This window comes from Stenella coeruleoalba, assembly GCF_951394435.1.
Source record: "Stenella coeruleoalba genome assembly, contig: scaffold_444, whole genome shotgun sequence".
Lineage (NCBI taxonomy): Eukaryota > Metazoa > Chordata > Mammalia > Artiodactyla > Delphinidae > Stenella > Stenella coeruleoalba.
This window is the reverse complement of record NW_027646044.1, coordinates 111,163-131,550: the sequence shown is the minus strand read 5'-3', so window position 1 is coordinate 131,550 and position 20,388 is coordinate 111,163. Positions and strand designations below refer to the sequence as shown.

At 72.7% G+C, this 20,388-nt stretch overlaps 1 protein-coding gene across 1 annotated transcript; it reads left to right on the top strand.

Moving 5' to 3' along the window:
• Positions 1–17,526: 17,526 nt before the first annotated feature.
• Positions 17,527–20,133, top strand: LOC307181369 (uncharacterized protein; the record flags this gene model as incomplete). Its single annotated transcript, XM_079946624.1, has 2 exons — positions 17,527–19,068; positions 20,099–20,133. A coding segment is annotated over one exon (960 nt), but the record flags the coding sequence as incomplete, so codon positions are not given.
• Positions 20,134–20,388: the final 255 nt, after the last annotated feature.

Below are 20,388 nucleotides of genomic sequence, written 5' to 3'. Positions count from 1 at the left end.
CCAAGTTCTAACCAGGCCCGACCTTGCTTAGCTTCCGCGATCGCGGCGAGATCGGGCCCTTCTAGGCTGCTTAAGCAGTAGATGCGGGCGGGGTCGCGGGCTGCCTCTTGAGGCGCAGCTTAGCAGGCGCTTGGGCCTTACGGTCAGCCCAGCGGCCCGCCCGTCCCGGCAGGGCCCCGCCGCCCGCCTAGGCAGCGGAACGGAGGTCTCGGGCACCTGGGGGTGGCGGAGGTGCTGGCGACCACCCAGCCCAGGGCGGGCGGGAGCAAGCAAACTTTCCGGCGCTTGGCGCCCCGCCCCAGATCCCGCAGGCCGCTCACGGGGAAGTGGCCCGGGAGGCTTCCGGGCCCGGGGACCGCGGGCCCTTGGGCATCCCACCTGCCCGCCCACGCTGCGCCAGGCGCAGCTCAGACGCAGACCGGACCGGCCCTCCTGCCCGACAGAAGCTGGCCCGAAGCCACTGGGAGCCACCATTGAGTTGGCACGGCCCCTAAGACCCAGCAACGCCACCCTCGCCCCCAGGCCACCGCCCGAGCTCAGGACCCCGCCCCAGGTGGCCGGCAGGCCCGGGGAAGCGGCCTGGGCCCTCGATCCCGCTCCCGCCCCCGGCCATGGCGAAACGGCAGGGGGGCAGCTTTTTCCGTATGGAGCTGTGGAGAGCCAGCCCGGCAGACAGGTGGCGGCGCCGGGGCTGGGCTGCAGTGGGGGCGGCCAGGTGCAGGTCGAGGGGCTCGCGGGCCGCACGGACGGCCCCCGGGTCCGCGGCCACGTCTGGTTCCCTTCAGGCCACCCCCGGAGCGTCTGGTGTGCCTCTGCCTTCCAGGGACGCCTTCTGGCCGCCTGGCCGCTCAGGCAGGCGGGGAGCGCCCCATCAGATGCTGGCTGTGGTGGGAGGGGCCTGAGGAGGTGGGGCTTGCAGCTGTGCCGGGCGGGGGCGGAGATAGCCGCGAACGCCGCGAGCGACAAAAGGAGAAGGCGGAGCGGGGGGCAAAAAGCCTAGAGCACCCGGTCTTCCCTAAGAGGTCTCCCATCCAAGTTCTAACCAGGCCCGACCCTGCTTAGCTTCCGCGATCGCGGCGAGATCGGGTCCTTCTAGGCTGCTTCGGCAGTGGATGCCGGTGGGGTGGCGGGCTGCCTCTTGAGGCGCAGCTCAGCAGGCGCTTGGGCCTTACCGTCAGCCCAGCGGCCCGCCCGTCCCGGCAGGGCCCCGCCGCCCGCCTGGGCAGGGGAACGGAGGTCTCGGGCACCTGGGGGTGGCGGAGGTGCTGGCGACCACCCCGCCCAGGGCGGGCGGGAGCCAGCAAACTTTGGGGAGCTAGGCGCCACGCCCCAGATCCCGCAGGCCGCTCACGGGGAAGTGGCCCGGGAGGCTTCCGGGCCCGGGGACCGCGGGCCATTGGGCATCCCACCTGCCCGCCCACGCTGCGCCAGGCGCAGCTCAGACGCAGACCGGACCGGCCCTCCTGCCCGACAGAAGCTGGCCCGAAGCCACTGGGAGCCACCATTGAGTTGGCACGGCCCCTAAGACCCAGCAACGCCACCCTCGCCCCCAGGCCACCGTCCGAGCTCAGGACCCCGCCCCAGGTGGCCGACAGTCCCGGGGAAGTGGCCTGGGCCCTCGATCCCGCTCCCGCTCCCGGCCATGGCGAAACGGCGGAGGGGCGGCTTTTTCCGTATGGAGCTGTGGAGAGCCAGCCCGGCAGACAGGTGGCGGCGCCGGGGCTGGGCTGCAGTGGGGGCGGCCAGGTGCAGGTCGAGGGGCTCGCGGGCCGCACGGACGGCCCCCGGGTCCGCGGCCACGTCTGGTTCCCTTCAGGCCGCCCCCGGAGCGTCTGGTGTGCCTCTGCCTTCCAGGGACGCCTTCTGGCCGCCTGGCCGCTCAGGCAGGCGGGGAGCGCCCCATCAGATGCTGGCTGTGGTGGGAGGGGCCTGAGGAGGTGGGGCTTGCAGCTGTGCCGGGCGGGGGCGGAGATAGCCGTGAGCGACAAAAGGAGAAGGCGGAGCGGGAGGCAAAAAGCCTAGAGCACCCCGTCTTCCCTAGAGGTCTCCCATCCAAGTTCTAACCAGGCCCGACCTTGCTTAGCTTCCGCGATCGCGGCGAGATCGGGCCCTTCTAGGCTGCTTTGGCAGTAGATGCGGGCGGGGTCGCGGGCTGCCTCTTGAGGCGCAGCTTAGCAGGCGCTTGGGCCTTACCGTCAGCCCAGCGGCCCGCCCGTCCCGGCAGGGCCCCGCCGCCCGCCTAGGCAGCGGAACGGAGGTCTCGGGCACCTGGGGGTGGCGGAGGTGCTGGCGACCACCCAGCCCAGGGCGGGGGGATCAAGCAAACTTTCCGGCGCTTGGCGCCCCGCCCCAGATCCCGCAGGCCGCTCACGGGGAAGTGGCCCGGGAGGCTTCCGGGCCTGGGGACCGCGGGCCCTTGGGCATCCCACCTGCCCGCCCACGCTGCGCCAGGCGCAGCTCAGACGCAGACCGGACCGGCCCTCCTGCCCGACAGAAGCTGGCCCGAAGCCACTGGGAGCCACCATTGAGTTGGCACGGCCCCTAAGACCCAGCAACGCCACCCTCGCCCCCAGGCCACCGTCCGAGCTCAGGACCCCGCCCCAGGTGGCCGACAGTCCCGGGGAAGTGGCCTGGGCCCTCGATCCCGCTCCCGCTCCCGGCCATGGCGAAACGGCGGAGGGGCGGCTTTTTCCGTATGGAGCTGTGGAGAGCCAGCCCGGCAGACAGGTGGCGGCGCCGGGGCTGGGCTGCAGTGGGGGCGGCCAGGTGCAGGTCGAGGGGCTCGCGGGCCGCACGGACGGCCCCCGGGTCCGCGGCCACGTCTGGTTCCCTTCAGGCCGCCCCCGGAGCGTCTGGTGTGCCTCTGCCTTCCAGGGACGCCTTCTGGCCGCCTGGCCGCTCAGGCAGGCGGGGAGCGCCCCATCAGATGCTGGCTGTGGTGGGAGGGGCCTGAGGAGGTGGGGCTTGCACCTGTGCCGGGCGGGGGCGGAGATAGCCGCGAACGCCGCGAGCGACAAAAGGAGAAGGCGGAGCGGGAGGCAAAAAGCCTAGAGCACCCCGTCTTCCCTAGAGGTCTCCCATCCAAGTTCTAACCAGGCCCGACCCTGCTTAGCTTCCGCGATCGCGGCGAGATCGGGCCCTACTAGGCTGCTTCGGCAGTAGATGCGGGCGGGGTCGCGGGCTGCCTCTTGAGGCGCAGCTTAGCAGGCGCTTGGGCCTTACCGTCAGCCCAGCGGCCCGCCCGTCCCGGCAGGGCCCCGCCGCCCGCCTAGGCAGCGGAACGGAGGTCTCGGGCACCTGGGGGTGGCTGAGGTGCTGGTGACCACCCAGCCCAGGGCGGGCGGGAGCCAGCAAACTTTCCGGCGCTTGGCGCCCCGCCCCAGATCCCGCAGGCCGCTCACGGGGAAGTGGCCCGGGAGGCTTCCGGGCCCGGGGACCGCGGGCCCTTGGGCATCCCACCTGCCCGCCCACGCTGCGCCAGGCGCAGCTCAGACGCAGACCGGACCGGCCCTCCTGCCCGACAGAAGCTGGCCCGAAGCCACTGGGAGCCACCATTGAGTTGGCATGGCCCCTAAGACCCAGCAACGCCACCCTCGCCCCCAGGCCACCGTCCGAGATCAGGACCCCGCCCCAGGTGGCCGGCAGGCCCGGGGAAGCGGCCTGGGCCCTCGATCCCGCTCCCGCCCCCGGCCATGGCGAAAGGTAGGAGGGGCGGCTTTTTCCGTATGGAGCTGTGGAGAGCCAGCCCGGCAGACAGGTGGCGGCGCTGGGGCTGGGCTGCGGTGGGGGCGGCCAGGTGCAGGTCGAGGACCTCGCGGGCCGCACGGGCGGCCCCCGGGTCCGCGGCCACGTCTGCTTCCCGTCAGGCCGCCCCCGGAGCGTCTGGTGTGCCTCTGCCTTCCAGGGACGCCTTCTGGCCGCCTGGCCGCTCAGGCAGGCGGGGAGCGCCCCATCAGACGCTGGCTGTGGTGGGAGGGGCCTGAGGAGGTGGGGCTTGCAGCTGTGCCGGGCGGGGGAGGAGATAACCGCGAGCGACAAAAGGAGAAGGCGGAGCGGGAGGCAAAAAACCTAGAGCACCCCGTCTTCCCTAGAGGTCTCCCATCCAAGTTCTAACCAGGCCCGACCCTGCTTAGCTTCCGCGATCGCGGCGAGATCGGGCCCTTGTAGGCTGCTTCGGCAGTAGATGCCGGAGGGGTTGCGGGCTGCCTCTTGAGGCGCAGCTTAGCAGGCGCTTGGGCCTTACCGTCAGCCCAGTGGCCCTCCCGTCCCGGCAGGGTCCCGCCGCCCGCCTAGGCAGGGGCACGGAGGTCTCGGGCACCTGGGGGTGGCGGAGGTGCTGGCGACCACCCAGCCCAGGGCGGGCAGGAGCCAGCAAACTTTCCGGCGCTTGGCGCCCCGCCCCAGATCCTGCAGGCCGCTCACGGGGAAGTGGCCCGGGAGGCTTCCGGGCCCGGGGACCGCGGGCCCTTGGGCATCCCACCTGCCCGCCCACGCTGCGTCAGGCGCAGCTCAGACAGAGACCGGACCGGCCCTCCTGCCCGACAGAAGCTGGCCCGAAGCCACTGGGAGCCACCATTGAGTTGGCACGGCCCCTAAGACCCAGCAACGCCACCCTCGCCCCCACGCCACCGTCCGAGCTCAGGACCCCGCCCCAGGTGGCCGGCAGGCCCGGGGAAGCGGCCTGGGCCCTCGATCCCGCTCCCGCCCCCGGCCATGGCGAAACGGCGGAGGGGCGGCTTTTTCCGTATGGAGCTGTGGAGAGCCAGCCCGGCAGACAGGTGGCAGCGCCGGGGCTGGGCTGCAGTGGGGGCGGCCATGTGCAGGTCGAGGGGCTCGTGGGCCGCACGGGCGGCCCCCGGGTCCGCGGCCACGTCTGGTTCCTGTCAGGCCGCCCCCCGAGCGTCTGGTGTGCTTCTGACTTCCAGGGACGCCTACTGGCCGCCTGGCCGCTCAGGCAGGCGGGGAGCGCCCCATCAGACGCTGGCTGTGGTGGGAGGGGCCTGAGGAGGTGGGGCTTGCAGCTGTGCCGGGCGGGGGCGGAGATAGCCGCGCACGCCGCGAGCCACAAAAGGAGAAGGCGGAGCGGGGGGCAAAAAGCCTAGAGCACCCGGTCTTCCCTAAGAGGTCTCCCATCCAAGTTCTAACCAGGCCCGACCCTGCTTAGCTTCCGCGATCGCGGCGAGATCGGGCCCTTCTAGGCTGCTTCGGCAGTGGATGCCAGCGGGGTGGCGGGCTGCCTCTTGAGGCGCAGCTCAGCAGGCGCTTGGGCCTTACCGTCAGCCCAGCGGCCCGCCCGTCCCGGCAGGGCCCCGCCGCCCGCCTAGGCAGGGGAACGGAGGTCTCGGGCACCTGGGGGTGGCGGAGGTGCTGGCGACCACCCCGCCCAGGGCGGGCGGGAGCCAGCAAACTTTTGGGAGCTAGGCGCCACGCCCCAGATCCCGCAGGCCGCTCACGGGGATGTGGCCCAGGAGGCTTCCGGGCCCGGAGACCGCGGGCCCTTGGGCATCCCACCTGCCCGCCCACGCTGCGCTAGGCGCAGCTCAGACGTAGACCGGACCGGCCCTCCTGCCCGACAGAAGCTGGCCCGAAGCCACTGGGAGCCACCATGGAGTTGGCACGGCCCCTAAGACCCAGCAACGCCACCCTCGCCCCCAGGCCACCGTCCGAGCTCAGGACCCCGCCCCAGGTGGCCGGCAGGCCCGGGGAAGCGGCCTGGGCCCTCGATCCCGCTCCCGCCCCCGGCCATGGCGAAACGGCGGAGGGGCGGCTTTTTCCGTATGGAGCTGTGGAGAGCCACCCCGGCAGACAGGTGGCGGCGCCGGGGCTGGGCTGCAGTGGGGGCGGCCAGGTGCAGGTCGAGGGGCTCGCGGGCCGCGCAGACGGCCCCCGGGTCCGCGGCCACGTCTGGTTCCCTTCAGGCCACCCCCGGAGCGTCTGGTGTGCCTCTGCCTTCCAGGGACGCCTTCTGGCCGCCTGGCCGCTCAGGCAGGCGGGGAGCGCCCCATCAGACGCTGGCTGTGGTGGGAGGGGCCTGAGGAGGTGGGGCTTGCAGCTGTGCCGGGCGGGGGTGGAGATAGCCTCGAACGCCGCGAGCGACAAAAGGAGAAGGCGGAGCGGGGGGCAAAAAGCCAGAGCACCCGGTCTTCCCTAAGAGGTCTCCCATCCAAGTTCTAACCAGGCCCGACCCTGCTTAGCTTCCGCGATCGCGGCGAGATCGGGCCCTTCTAGGCTGCTTCGGCAGTGGATGCCAGCGGGGTGGCGGGCTGCCTCTTGAGGCGCAGCTCAGCAGGCGCTTGGGCCTTACCGTCAGCCCAGTGGCCCGCCCGTCCCGGCAGGGCCCCGCCGCCCGCCTAGGCAGGGGAACGGAGGTCTCGGGCACCTGGGGGTGGCGGAGGTGCTGGCGACCACCCCGCCCAGGGCGGGCGGGAGCCAGCAAACTTTTGGGAGCTAGGCGCCACGCCCCAGATCCCGCAGGCCGCTCACGGGGATGTGGCCCAGGAGGCTTCCGGGCCCGGATACCGCGGGCCCTTGGGCATCCCACCTGCCCGCCCACGCTGCGCTAGGCGCAGCTCAGACATAGACCGGACCGGCCCTCCTGCCCGACAGAAGCTGGCCCGAAGCCACTGGGAGCCACCATGGAGTTGGCACGGCCCCTAAGACCCAGCAACGCCACCCCTCGCCCCCACGCCACCGTCCGAACTCAGGACCCCGCCCCAGGTGGCCGGCAGGCCCGGGGAAGCGGCCTGGGCCCTCGATCCCGCTCCCGCCCCCGGCCATGGCGAAACGGCGGAGGGGCGGCTTTTTCCGTATGGAGCTGTGGAGAGCCACCCCGGCAGACAGGTGGCGGCGCCGGGGCTGAGCTGCAGTGGGGGCGGCCAGGTGCAGGTCGAGGGGCTCGCGGGCCGCACGGACGGCCCCCGGGTCCGCGGCCACGTCTGGTTCCCTTCAGGCCACCCCCGGAGCGTCTGGTGTGCCTCTGCCTTCCAGGGACGCCTTCTGGCCGCCTGGCCGCTCAGGCAGGCGGGGAGCGCCCCATCAGACGCTGGCTGTGGTGGGAGGGGCCTGAGGAGGTGGGGCTTGCAGCTGTGCCGGGCGGGGGTGGAGATAGCCGCGAACGCCGCGAGCGACAAAAGGAGAAGGCGGAGCGGGGGGCAAAAAGCCTAGAGCACCCGGTCTTCCCTAAGAGGTCTCCCATCCAAGTTCTAACCAGGCCCGACCCTGCTTAGCTTCCGCGATCGCGGCGAGATCGGGCCCTTCTAGGCTGCTTCGGCAGTGGATGCCGGCGGGGTGGCGGGCTGCCTCTTGAGGCGCAGCTCAGCAGGCGCTTGGGCCTTACCGTCAGCCCAGTGGCCCGCCCGTCCCGGCAGGGCCCCGCCGCCCGCCTAGGCAGGGGAACGGAGGTCTCGGGCACCTGGGGGTGGCGGAGGTGCTGGCGACCACCCCGCCCAGGGCGGGCGGGAGCCAGCAAACTTTTGGGAGCTAGGCGCCACGCCCCAGATCCCGCAGGCCGCTCACGGGGATGTGGCCCAGGAGGCTTCCGGGCCCTGATACCGCGGGCCCTTGGGCATCCCACCTGCCCGCCCACGCTGCGCTAGGCGCAGCTCAGACGCAGACCGGACCGGCCCTCCTGCCCGACAGAAGCTGGCCCGAAGCCACTGGGAGCCACCATTGAGTTGGCACGGCCCCTAAGACCCAGCAACGCCACCCTCGCCCCGAGGCCACCGTGCGAGCTCAGGACCCCGCCCCAGGTGGCCGGCAGGCCCGGGGAAGCGGCCTGGGCCCTCGATTCCGCTCCCGCCCCCGGCCATGGCGAAACGGCAGAGGGGCGGCTTTTTCCGTATGGAGCTGTGGAGAGCCAGCCCGGCAGACAGGTGGCGGCGCCGGGGCTGGGCTGCAGTGGGGGCGGCCAGGTGCAGGTCGAGGGGCTCGTGGGCCGCACGGGCGGCCCCCGGGTCCGCGGCCACGTCTGCTTCCCGTCAGGCCGCCCCCCGAGCCTCTGGTGTGCCTCTGACTTCCAGGGACGCCTACTGGCCGCCTGGCCGCTCAGGCAGGCCGGGAGCGTCCCATCAGACGCCGGCTGTGGTGGGAGGGGCCTGAGGAGGTGGGGCTTGCAGCTGTGCCGGGCGGGGGCGGAGATAGCCGCGCACGCCGCGAGCGACAAAAGGAGAAGGCGGAGCGGGAGGCAAAAAACCTAGAGCACCCCGTCTTCCCTAGAGGTCTCCCATCCAAGTTCTAACCAGGCCCGACCCTGCTTAGCTTCCGCGATCGCGGCGAGATCGGGCCCTTCTAGGCTGCTTCGGCAGTAGATGCGGGCGGGGTCGCGGGCTGCCTCTTGAGGCGCAGCTTAGCAGGCGCTTGGGCCTTACCGTCAGCCCAGCGGCCCGGCCGTCCCGGCAGGGCCCCGCCGCCCGCCTAGGCAGCGGAACGGAGGTCTCGGGCACCTGGGGGTGGCGGAGGTGCTGGCGACCACCCAGCCCAGGGCGGGCGGGAGCCAGCAAACTTTCCGGCGCTTGGCGCCCCGCCCCAGATCCCGCAGGCCGCTCACGGGGAAGTGGCCCGGGAGGCTTCCGGGCCCGGGGACCGCGGGCCCTTGGGCATCCCACCTGCCCGCCCACGCTGCGCCAGTCGCAGCTCAGATGCAGACCGGACCGGCCCTCCTGCCCGACAGAAGCTGGCCCGAAGCCACTGGGAGCCACCATTGAGTTGGCACGGCCCCTAAGACCCAGCAACGCCACCCTCGCCCCCAGGCCACCGTCCGAGCTCAGGACCCCGCCCCAGGTGGCCGACAGTCCCGGGGAAGTGGCCTGGGCCCTCGATCCCGCTCCCGCTCCCGGCCATGGCGAAACGGCGGAGGGGCGGCTTTTTCCGTATGGAGCTGTGGAGAGCCAGCCCGGCAGACAGGTGGCGGCGCCGGGGCTGGGCTGCAGTGGGGGCGGCCAGGTGCAGGTCGAGGGGCTCGCGGGCCGCACGGGCGGCCCCCGGGTCCGCGGCCACGTCTGCTTCCCGTCAGGCCGCCCCCGGAGCGTCTGGTGTGCCTCTGCCTTCCAGGGACGCCTTCTGGCCGCCTGGCCGCTCAGGCAGGCGGGGAGCGCCCCATCAGATGCTGGCTGTGGTGGGAGGGGCCTGAGGAGGTGGGGCTTGCAGCTGTGCCGGGCGGGGGCGGAGATAGCCGCGAACGCCGCGAGCGACAAAAGGAAAAGGCGGAGCGGGAGGCAAAAAGCCTAGAGCACCCCGTCTTCCCTAGAGGTCTCCCATCCAAGTTCTAACCAGGCCCGACCCTGCTTAGCTTCCGCGATCGCGGCGAGATCGGGCCCTTCTAGGCTGCTTCGGCAGTAGATGCGGGCGGGGTCGCGGGCTGCCTCTTGAGGCGCAGCTTAGCAGGCGCTTGGGCCTTACCGTCAGCCCAGCGGCCCGGCCGTCCCGGCAGGGCCCCGCCGCCCGCCTAGGCAGCGGAACGGAGGTCTCGGGCACCTGGGGGTGGCGGAGGTGCTGGCGACCACCCAGCCCAGGGCGGGCGGGAGCCAGCAAACTTTCCGGCGCTTGGCGCCCCGCCCCAGATCCCGCAGGCCGCTCACGGGGAAGTGGCCCGGGAGGCTTCCGGGCCCGGGGACCGCGGGCCCTTGGGCATCCCACCTGCCCGCCCACGCTGCGCCAGGCGCAGCTCAGACGCACACCGGACCGGCCCTCCTGCCCGACAGAAGCTGGCCCGAAGCCACTGGGAGCCACCATTGAGTTGGCATGGCCCCTAAGACCCAGCAACGCCACCCTCGCCCCCAGGCCACCGTCCGAGCTCAGGACCCCGCCCCAAGTGGCCGGCAGGCCCGGGGAAGCGGCCTGGGCCCTCGATCCCGCTCCCGCCCCCGGCCATGGCGAAACGGCAGAGGGGCGGCTTTTTCCGTATGGAGCTGTGGAGAGCCAGCCCGGCAGACAGGTGACGGCGCCGGGGCGGGGCTGCAGTGGGGGCGGCCAGGTGCAGGTCGAGGTGCTCGCGGGCCGCACGGGCGGCCCCCGGGTCCGCGGCCACGTCTGCTTCACGTCAGGCCGCCCCCGGAGCGTCTGGTGTGCCTCTGCCTTCCAGGGACGCCTTCTGGCCGCCTGGCCGCTCAGGCAGGCGGGGAGCGCCCCATCAGACGCTGGCTGTGGTGGGAGGGGCCTGAGGAGGTGGGGCTTGCAGCTGTGCCGGGCGGGGGCGGAGATAGCCGTGAGCGACAAAAGGAGAAGGCGGAGCGGGAGGCAAAAAGCCTAGAGCACCCCGTCTTCCCTAGAGGTCTCCCATCCAAGTTCTAACCAGGCCCGACCCTGCTTAGCTTCCGCGATCGCGGCGAGATCGGGCCCTACTAGGCTGCTTCGGCAGTAGATGCGGGCGGGGTCGCGGGCTGCCTCTTGAGGCGCAGCTTAGCAGGCGCTTGGGCCTTACCGTCAGCCCAGCGGCCCGCCCGTCCCGGCAGGGCCCCGCCGCCCGCCTAGGCAGCGGAACGGAGGTCTCGGGCACCTGGGGGTGGCTGAGGTGCTGGTGACCACCCAGCCCAGGGCGGGCGGGAGCCAGCAAACTTTCCGGCGCTTGGCGCCCCGCCCCAGATCCCGCAGGCCGCTCACGGGGAAGTGGCCCGGGAGGCTTCCGGGCCCGGGGACCGCGGGCCCTTGGGCATCCCACCTGCCCGCCCACGCTGCGCCAGGCGCAGCTCAGACGCAGACCGGACCGGCCCTCCTGCCCGACAGAAGCTGGCCCGAAGCCACTGGGAGCCACCATTGAGTTGGCATGGCCCCTAAGACCCAGCAACGCCACCCTCGCCCCCAGGCCACCGTCCGAGATCAGGACCCCGCCCCAGGTGGCCGGCAGGCCCGGGGAAGCGGCCTGGGCCCTCGATCCCGCTCCCGCCCCCGGCCATGGCGAAAGGTAGGAGGGGCGGCTTTTTCCGTATGGAGCTGTGGAGAGCCAGCCCGGCAGACAGGTGGCGGCGCTGGGGCTGGGCTGCGGTGGGGGCGGCCAGGTGCAGGTCGAGGACCTCGCGGGCCGCACGGGCGGCCCCCGGGTCCGCGGCCACGTCTGCTTCCCGTCAGGCCGCCCCCGGAGCGTCTGGTGTGCCTCTGCCTTCCAGGGACGCCTTCTGGCCGCCTGGCCGCTCAGGCAGGCGGGGAGCGCCCCATCAGACGCTGGCTGTGGTGGGAGGGGCCTGAGGAGGTGGGGCTTGCAGCTGTGCCGGGCGGGGGAGGAGATAACCGCGAGCGACAAAAGGAGAAGGCGGAGCGGGAGGCAAAAAACCTAGAGCACCCCGTCTTCCCTAGAGGTCTCCCATCCAAGTTCTAACCAGGCCCGACCCTGCTTAGCTTCCGCGATCGCGGCGAGATCGGGCCCTTGTAGGCTGCTTCGGCAGTAGATGCCGGAGGGGTTGCGGGCTGCCTCTTGAGGCGCAGCTTAGCAGGCGCTTGGGCCTTACCGTCAGCCCAGTGGCCCTCCCGTCCCGGCAGGGTCCCGCCGCCCGCCTAGGCAGGGGCACGGAGGTCTCGGGCACCTGGGGGTGGCGGAGGTGCTGGCGACCACCCAGCCCAGGGCGGGCAGGAGCCAGCAAACTTTCCGGCGCTTGGCGCCCCGCCCCAGATCCTGCAGGCCGCTCACGGGGAAGTGGCCCGGGAGGCTTCCGGGCCCGGGGACCGCGGGCCCTTGGGCATCCCACCTGCCCGCCCACGCTGCGTCAGGCGCAGCTCAGACAGAGACCGGACCGGCCCTCCTGCCCGACAGAAGCTGGCCCGAAGCCACTGGGAGCCACCATTGAGTTGGCACGGCCCCTAAGACCCAGCAACGCCACCCTCGCCCCCACGCCACCGTCCGAGCTCAGGACCCCGCCCCAGGTGGCCGGCAGGCCCGGGGAAGCGGCCTGGGCCCTCGATCCCGCTCCCGCCCCCGGCCATGGCGAAACGGCGGAGGGGCGGCTTTTTCCGTATGGAGCTGTGGAGAGCCAGCCCGGCAGACAGGTGGCAGCGCCGGGGCTGGGCTGCAGTGGGGGCGGCCATGTGCAGGTCGAGGGGCTCGTGGGCCGCACGGGCGGCCCCCGGGTCCGCGGCCACGTCTGGTTCCTGTCAGGCCGCCCCCCGAGCGTCTGGTGTGCTTCTGACTTCCAGGGACGCCTACTGGCCGCCTGGCCGCTCAGGCAGGCGGGGAGCGCCCCATCAGACGCTGGCTGTGGTGGGAGGGGCCTGAGGAGGTGGGGCTTGCAGCTGTGCCGGGCGGGGGCGGAGATAGCCGCGCACGCCGCGAGCCACAAAAGGAGAAGGCGGAGCGGGGGGCAAAAAGCCTAGAGCACCCGGTCTTCCCTAAGAGGTCTCCCATCCAAGTTCTAACCAGGCCCGACCCTGCTTAGCTTCCGCGATCGCGGCGAGATCGGGCCCTTCTAGGCTGCTTCGGCAGTGGATGCCAGCGGGGTGGCGGGCTGCCTCTTGAGGCGCAGCTCAGCAGGCGCTTGGGCCTTACCGTCAGCCCAGCGGCCCGCCCGTCCCGGCAGGGCCCCGCCGCCCGCCTAGGCAGGGGAACGGAGGTCTCGGGCACCTGGGGGTGGCGGAGGTGCTGGCGACCACCCCGCCCAGGGCGGGCGGGAGCCAGCAAACTTTTGGGAGCTAGGCGCCACGCCCCAGATCCCGCAGGCCGCTCACGGGGATGTGGCCCAGGAGGCTTCCGGGCCCGGAGACCGCGGGCCCTTGGGCATCCCACCTGCCCGCCCACGCTGCGCTAGGCGCAGCTCAGACGTAGACCGGACCGGCCCTCCTGCCCGACAGAAGCTGGCCCGAAGCCACTGGGAGCCACCATGGAGTTGGCACGGCCCCTAAGACCCAGCAACGCCACCCTCGCCCCCAGGCCACCGTCCGAGCTCAGGACCCCGCCCCAGGTGGCCGGCAGGCCCGGGGAAGCGGCCTGGGCCCTCGATCCCGCTCCCGCCCCCGGCCATGGCGAAACGGCGGAGGGGCGGCTTTTTCCGTATGGAGCTGTGGAGAGCCACCCCGGCAGACAGGTGGCGGCGCCGGGGCTGGGCTGCAGTGGGGGCGGCCAGGTGCAGGTCGAGGGGCTCGCGGGCCGCGCGGACGGCCCCCGGGTCCGCGGCCACGTCTGGTTCCCTTCAGGCCACCCCCGGAGCGTCTGGTGTGCCTCTGCCTTCCAGGGACGCCTTCTGGCCGCCTGGCCGCTCAGGCAGGCGGGGAGCGCCCCATCAGACGCTGGCTGTGGTGGGAGGGGCCTGAGGAGGTGGGGCTTGCAGCTGTGCCGGGCGGGGGTGGAGATAGCCTCGAACGCCGCGAGCGACAAAAGGAGAAGGCGGAGCGGGGGGCAAAAAGCCTAGAGCACCCGGTCTTCCCTAAGAGGTCTCCCATCCAAGTTCTAACCAGGCCCGACCCTGCTTAGCTTCCGCGATCGCGGCGAGATCGGGCCCTTCTAGGCTGCTTCGGCAGTGGATGCCGGCGGGGTGGCGGGCTGCCTCTTGAGGCGCAGCTCAGCAGGCGCTTGGGCCTTACCGTCAGCCCAGCGGCCCGCCCGTCCCGGCAGGGCCCCGCCGCCCGCCTGGGCAGTGGAACGGAGGTCTCGGGCACCTGGGGGTGGCGGAGGTGCTGGCGACCACCCAGCCCAGGGCGGGCGGGAGCCAGCAAACTTTCCGGCGCTTGGCGCCCCGCCCCAGATCCCGCAGGCCGCTCACGGGGAAGTGGCCCGGGAGGCTTCCGGGCCCGGGGACCGCGGGCCCTTGGGCATCCCACCTGCCCGCCCACGCTGCGCCAGGCGCAGCTCAGACGCAGACCGGACCGGCCCTCCTGCCCGACAGAAGCTGGCCCGAAGCCACTGGGAGCCACCATTGAGTTGGCACGGCCCCTAAGACCCAGCAACGCCACCCTCGCCCCCAGGCCACCGTCCGAGCTCAGGACTCCGCCCCAGGTGGCCGGCAGGCCCGGGGAAGCGGCCTGGGCCCTCGATCCCGCTCCCGCCCCCGGCCATGGCGAAAGGGAGGAGGGGCGGCTTTTTCCGTATGGAGCTGTGGAGAGCCAGCCCGGCAGACAGGTGGCGGCGCCGGGGCTGGGCTGCAGTGGGGGCGGCCAGGTGCAGGTCGAGGTGCTCGCGGGCCGCACGGGCGGCCCCCGGGTCCGCGGCCACGTCTGCTTCACGTCAGGCCGCCCCCGGAGCGTCTGGTGTGCCTCTGCCTTCCAGGGACGCCTTCTGGCCGCCTGGCCGCTCAGGCAGGCGGGGAGCGACCCATCAGACGCTGGCTGTGGTGCGAGGGGCCTGAGGAGGTGGGGCTTGCAGCTGTGCCGGGCGGGGGCGGAGTTAGCCGCGAACGCCGCGAGTGACAAAAGGAGAAGGCGGAGCGGGAGGCAAAAAGCCTAGAGCACCCCGTCTTCCCTAGAGGTCTCCCATCCAAGTTCTAACCAGGCCCGACCCTGCTTAGCTTCCGCGATCGCGGCGAGATCGGGCCCTTCTAGGCTGCTTCGGCAGTAGATGCGGGCGGGGTCGCGGGCTGCCTCTTGAGGCGCAGCTTAGCAGGCGCTTGGGCCTTACCGTCAGCCCAGCGGCCCGGCCGTCCCGGCAGGGCCCCGCCGCCCGCCTAGGCAGCGGAACGGAGGTCTCGGGCACCTGGGGGTGGCGGAGGTGCTGGCGACCACCCAGCCCAGGGCGGGCGGGAGCCAGCAAACTTTCCGGCGCTTGGCGCCCCGCCCCAGATCCCGCAGGCCGCTCACGGGGAAGTGGCCCGGGAGGCTTCCGGGCCCGGGGACCGCGGGCCCTTGGGCATCCCACCTGCCCGCCCACGCTGCGCCAGGCGCAGCTCAGACGCAGACCGGACCGGCCCTCCTGCCCGACAGAAGCTGGCCCGAAGCCACTGGGAGCCACCATTGAGTTGGCATGGCCCCTAAGACCCAGCACCGCCACCCTCGCCCCCAGGCCACCGTCCGAGCTCAGGACCCCGCCCCAAGTGGCCGGCAGGCCCGGGGAAGCGGCCTGGGCCCTCGATCCCGCTCCCGCCCCCGGCCATGGCGAAACGGCAGAGGGTCGGCTTTTTCCGTATGGAGCTGTGGAGAGCCAGCCCGGCAGACAGGTGGCGGCGCCGGGGCGGGGCTGCAGTGGGGGCGGCCAGGTGCAGGTCGAGGTGCTCGCGGGCCGCACGGGCGGCCCCCGGGTCCGCGGCCACGTCTGCTTCACGTCAGGCCGCCCCCGGAGCGTCTGGTGTGCCTCTGCCTTCCAGGGACGCCTTCTGGCCGCCTGGCCGCTCAGGCAGGCGGGGAGCGCCCCATCAGATGCTGGCTGTGGTGGGAGGGGCCTGAGGAGGTGGGGCTTGCAGCTGTGCCGGGCGGGGGCGGAGTTAGCCGCGAACGCCGCGAGTGACAAAAGGAGAAGGCGGAGCGAGTGACAAAAGGAGAAGGCGGAGCGGGAGGCAAAAAGCCTAGAGCACCCCGTCTTCCCTAGAGGTCTCCCATCCAAGTTCTAACCAGGCCCGACCCTGCTTAGCTTCCGCGATCGCGGCGAGATAGGGCCCTTCTAGGCTGCTTCGGGAGTAGATGCGGGCGGGGTCGCGGGCTGCCTCTTGAGGCGCAGCTTAGCAGGCGCTTGGGCCTTACCGTCACCCCAGCGGCCCAGCCGTCCCGGCAGGGCCCCGCCGCCCGCCTAGGCAGCGGAACGGAGGTCTCGGGCACCTGGGGGTGGCGGAGGTGCTGGCGACCACCCAGCCCAGGGCGGGCGGGAGCCAGCAAACTTTCCGGCGCTTGGCGCCCCGCCCCAGATCCCGCAGGCCGCTCACGGGGAAGTGGCCCGGGAGGCTTCCGGGCCCGGGGACCGCGGGCCCTTGGGCATCCCACCTGCCCACCCACGCTGCGCCAGGCGCAGCTCAGATGCAGACCGGACCGGCCCTCCTGCCCGACAGAAGCTGGCCCGAAGCCACTGGGAGCCACCATTGAGTTGGCACGGCCCCTAAGACCCAGCAACGCCACCCTCGCCCCCAGGCCACCGTCCGAGCTCAGGACCCCGCCCCAGGTGGCCGACAGTCCCGGGGAAGTGGCCTGGGCCCTCGATCCCGCTCCCGCTCCCGGCCATGGCGAAACGGCGGAGGGGCGGCTTTTTCCGTATGGAGCTGTGGAGAGTCAGCCCGGCAGACAGGTGGCGGCGCCGGGGCTGGGCTGCAGTGGGGGCGGCCATGTGCAGGTCGAGGGGCTCGCGGGCCGCACGGGCGGCCCCCGGGTCCGCGGCCACGTCTGCTTCCCGTCAGGCCGCCCCCGGAGCGTCTGGTGTGCCTCTGCCTTCCAGGGACGCCTTCTGGCCGCCTGGCCGCTCAGGCAGGCGGGGAGCGCCCCATCAGATGCTGGCTGTGGTGGGAGGGGCCTGAGGAGGTGGGGCTTGCAGCTGTGCCGGGCGGGGGCGGAGATAGCCGCGAACGCCGCGAGCGACAAAAGGAGAAGGCGGAGCGGGAGGCAAAAAGCCTAGAGCACCCCGTCTTCCCTAGAGGTCTCCCATCCAAGTTCTAACCAGGCCCGACCCTGCTTAGCTTCCGCGATCGCGGCGAGATCGGGCCCTTCTAGGCTGCTTCAGCAGTAGATGCCAGCAGGGTCGCGGGCTGCCTCTTGAGGCGCAGCTTAGCAGGCGCTTGGGCCTTACCGTCAGCCCAGCGGCACGCCCGTCCCGGCAGGGCCCCGCCGCCCGCCTAGGCAGCGGAACGGAGGTCTCGGGCACCTGGGGGTGGCGGAGGTGCTGGCGACCACCCAGCCCAGGGCGGGCGGGAGCCAGCAAACTTTCCGGCGCTTGGCGCCCCACCCCAGATCCCGCTGGCCGCTCACGGGGAAGTGGCCCGGGAGGCTTCCGGTCCCGGGGACCGCGGGCCCTTGGGCATCCCACCTGCCCGCCCACGCTGCGCCAGGCGCAGCTCAGACGCAGACCGGACCGGCCCTCCTGCCCGACAGAAGCTGGCCCGAAGCCACTGGGAGCCACCATGGAGTTGGCACGGCCCCTAAGACCCAGCAACGCCACCCTCGCCCCCAGGCCACCGCCCGAGCTCAGGACCCCGCCCCAGTTGGCCGGCAGGCCCGGGGAAGCTGCCTGGGCCCTCGATCCCGCTCCCGCCCCCGGCCATGGCGAAACGGCAGAGGGGCGGCTTTTTCCGTATGGAGCTGTGGAGAGCCAGCCCGGCAGACAGGTGGCGGCGCCGGGGCTGGGCTGCAGTGGGGGCGGCCAGGTGCAGGTCGAGGGGCTCGCGGGCCGCACGGACGGCCCCCGGGTCCGTGGCCACGTCTGGTTCCCTTCAGGCCGCCCCCGGAGCGTCTGGTGTGCCTCTGCCTTCCAGGGACGCCTTCTGGCCGCCTGGCCGCTCAGGCAGGCGGGGAGCGCCCCATCAGATGCTGGCTGTGGTGGGAGGGGCCTGAGGAGGTGGGGCTTGCAGCTGTGCCGGGCGGGGGCGGAGATAGCCGTGAGCGACAAAAGGAGAAGGCGGAGCGGGAGGCAAAAAGCCTAGAGCACCCCGTCTTCCCTAGAGGTCTCCCATCCAAGTTCTAACCAGGCCCGACCTTGCTTAGCTTCCGCGATCGCGGCGAGATCGGGCCCTTCTAGGCTGCTTAAGCAGTAGATGCGGGCGGGGTCGCGGGCTGCCTCTTGAGGCGCAGCTTAGCAGGCGCTTGGGCCTTACCGTCAGCCCAGCGGCCCGCCCGTCCCGGCAGGGCCCCGCCGCCCGCCTAGGCAGCGGAACGGAGGTCTCGGGCACCTGGGGGTGGCGGAGGTGCTGGCGACCACCCAGCCCAGGGCGGGCGGGAGCAAGCAAACTTTCCGGCGCTTGGCGCCCCGCCCCAGATCCCGCAGGCCGCTCACGGGGAAGTGGCCCGGGAGGCTTCCGGGCCCGGGGACCGCGGGCCATTGGGCATCCCACCTGCCCGCCCACGCTGCGCCAGGCGCAGCTCAGACGCAGACCGGACCGGCCCTCCTGCCCGACAGAAGCTGGCCCGAAGCCACTGGGAGCCACCATTGAGTTGGCACGGCCCCTAAGACCCAGCAACGCCACCCTCGCCCCCAGGCCACCGTCCGAGCTCAGGACCCCGCCCCAGGTGGCCGACAGTCCCGGGGAAGTGGCCTGGGCCCTCGATCCCGCTCCCGCTCCCGGCCATGGCGAAACGGCGGAGGGGCGGCTTTTTCCGTATGGAGCTGTGGAGAGCCAGCCCGGCAGACAGGTGGCGGCGCCGGGGCTGGGCTGCAGTGGGGGCGGCCAGGTGCAGGTCGAGGGGCTCGCGGGCCGCACGGACGGCCCCCGGGTCCGCGGCCACGTCTGGTTCCCTTCAGGCCGCCCCCGGAGCGTCTGGTGTGCCTCTGCCTTCCAGGGACGCCTTCTGGCCGCCTGGCCGCTCAGGCAGGCGGGGAGCGCCCCATCAGATGCTGGCTGTGGTGGGAGGGGCCTGAGGAGGTGGGGCTTGCAGCTGTGCCGGGCGGGGGCGGAGATAGCCGTGAGCGACAAAAGGAGAAGGCGGAGCGGGAGGCAAAAAGCCTAGAGCACCCCGTCTTCCCTAGAGGTCTCCCATCCAAGTTCTAACCAGGCCCGACCTTGCTTAGCTTCCGCGATCGCGGCGAGATCGGGCCCTTCTAGGCTGCTTTGGCAGTAGATGCGGGCGGGGTCGCGGGCTGCCTCTTGAGGCGCAGCTTAGCAGGCGCTTGGGCCTTACCGTCAGCCCAGCGGCCCGCCCGTCCCGGCAGGGCCCCGCCGCCCGCCTAGGCAGCGGAACGGAGGTCTCGGGCACCTGGGGGTGGCGGAGGTGCTGGCGACCACCCAGCCCAGGGCGGGGGGATCAAGCAAACTTTCCGGCGCTTGGCGCCCCGCCCCAGATCCCGCAGGCCGCTCACGGGGAAGTGGCCCGGGAGGCTTCCGGGCCTGGGGACCGCGGGCCCTTGGGCATCCCACCTGCCCGCCCACGCTGCGCCAGGCGCAGCTCAGACGCAGACCGGACCGGCCCTCCTGCCCGACAGAAGCTGGCCCGAAGCCACTGGGAGCCACCATTGAGTTGGCACGGCCCCTAAGACCCAGCAACGCCACCCTCGCCCCCAGGCCACCGTCCGAGCTCAGGACCCCGCCCCAGGTGGCCGACAGTCCCGGGGAAGTGGCCTGGGCCCTCGATCCCGCTCCCGCTCCCGGCCATGGCGAAACGGCGGAGGGGCGGCTTTTTCCGTATGGAGCTGTGGAGAGCCAGCCCGGCAGACAGGTGGCGGCGCCGGGGCTGGGCTGCAGTGGGGGCGGCCAGGTGCAGGTCGAGGGGCTCGCGGGCCGCACGGACGGCCCCCGGGTCCGCGGCCACGTCTGGTTCCCTTCAGGCCGCCCCCGGAGCGTCTGGTGTGCCTCTGCCTTCCAGGGACGCCTTCTGGCCGCCTGGCCGCTCAGGCAGGCGGGGAGCGCCCCATCAGATGCTGGCTGTGGTGGGAGGGGCCTGAGGAGGTGGGGCTTGCACCTGTGCCGGGCGGGGGCGGAGATAGCCGCGAACGCCGCGAGCGACAAAAGGAGAAGGCGGAGCGGGAGGCAAAAAGCCTAGAGCACCCCGTCTTCCCTAGAGGTCTCCCATCCAAGTTCTAACCAGGCCCGACCCTGCTTAGCTTCCGCGATCGCGGCGAGATCGGGCCCTTCTAGGCTGCTTCGGCAGTACATGCCAGCGGGGTCGCGGGCTGCCTCTTGAGGCGCAGCTTAGCAGGCGCTTGGGCCTTACCGTCAGCCCAGCGTCCCGCCCGTCCCGGCAGGGCCCCGCCGCCCGTCTAGGCAGCGGAACGGAGGTCTCGGGCACCTGGGGGTGGCGGAGGTGCTGGCGACCACCCAGCCCAGGGCGGGCGGGAGCCAGCAAACTTTCCGGCGCTTGGCGCCCCGCCCCAGATCCCGCAGGCCGCTCACGGGGAAGTGGCCCGGGAGGCTTCCGGGCCCGGGGACCGCGGGCCCTTGGGCATCCCACCTGCCCGCCCACGCTGCGCCAGGCGCAGCTCAGACGCAGACCGGACCGGCCCTCCTGCCCGACAGAAGCTGGCCCGAAGCCACTGGGAGCCACCATTGAGTTGGCACGGCCCCTAAGACCCAGCAACGCCACCCTCGCCCCCAGGCCACCGCCCGAGCTCAGGACCCCGCCCCAGTTGGCCGGCAGGCCCGGGGAAGCTGCCTGGGCCCTCGATCCCGCTCCCGCCCCCGGCCATGGCGAAACGGCAGAGGGGCGGCTTTTTCCGTATGGAGCTGTGGAGAGCCAGCCCGGCAGACAGGTGGCGGCGCCGGGGCTGGGCTGCAGTGGGGGCGGCCAGGTGCAGGTCGAGAGGCTCGTGGGCCGCACGGGCGGCCCCCGGGTCCGCGGCCACGTCTGGTTCCCGTCAGGCCGCCCCCCGAGCGTCTGGTGTGCCTCTGCCTTCCAGGGACGCCTTCTGGCCGCCTG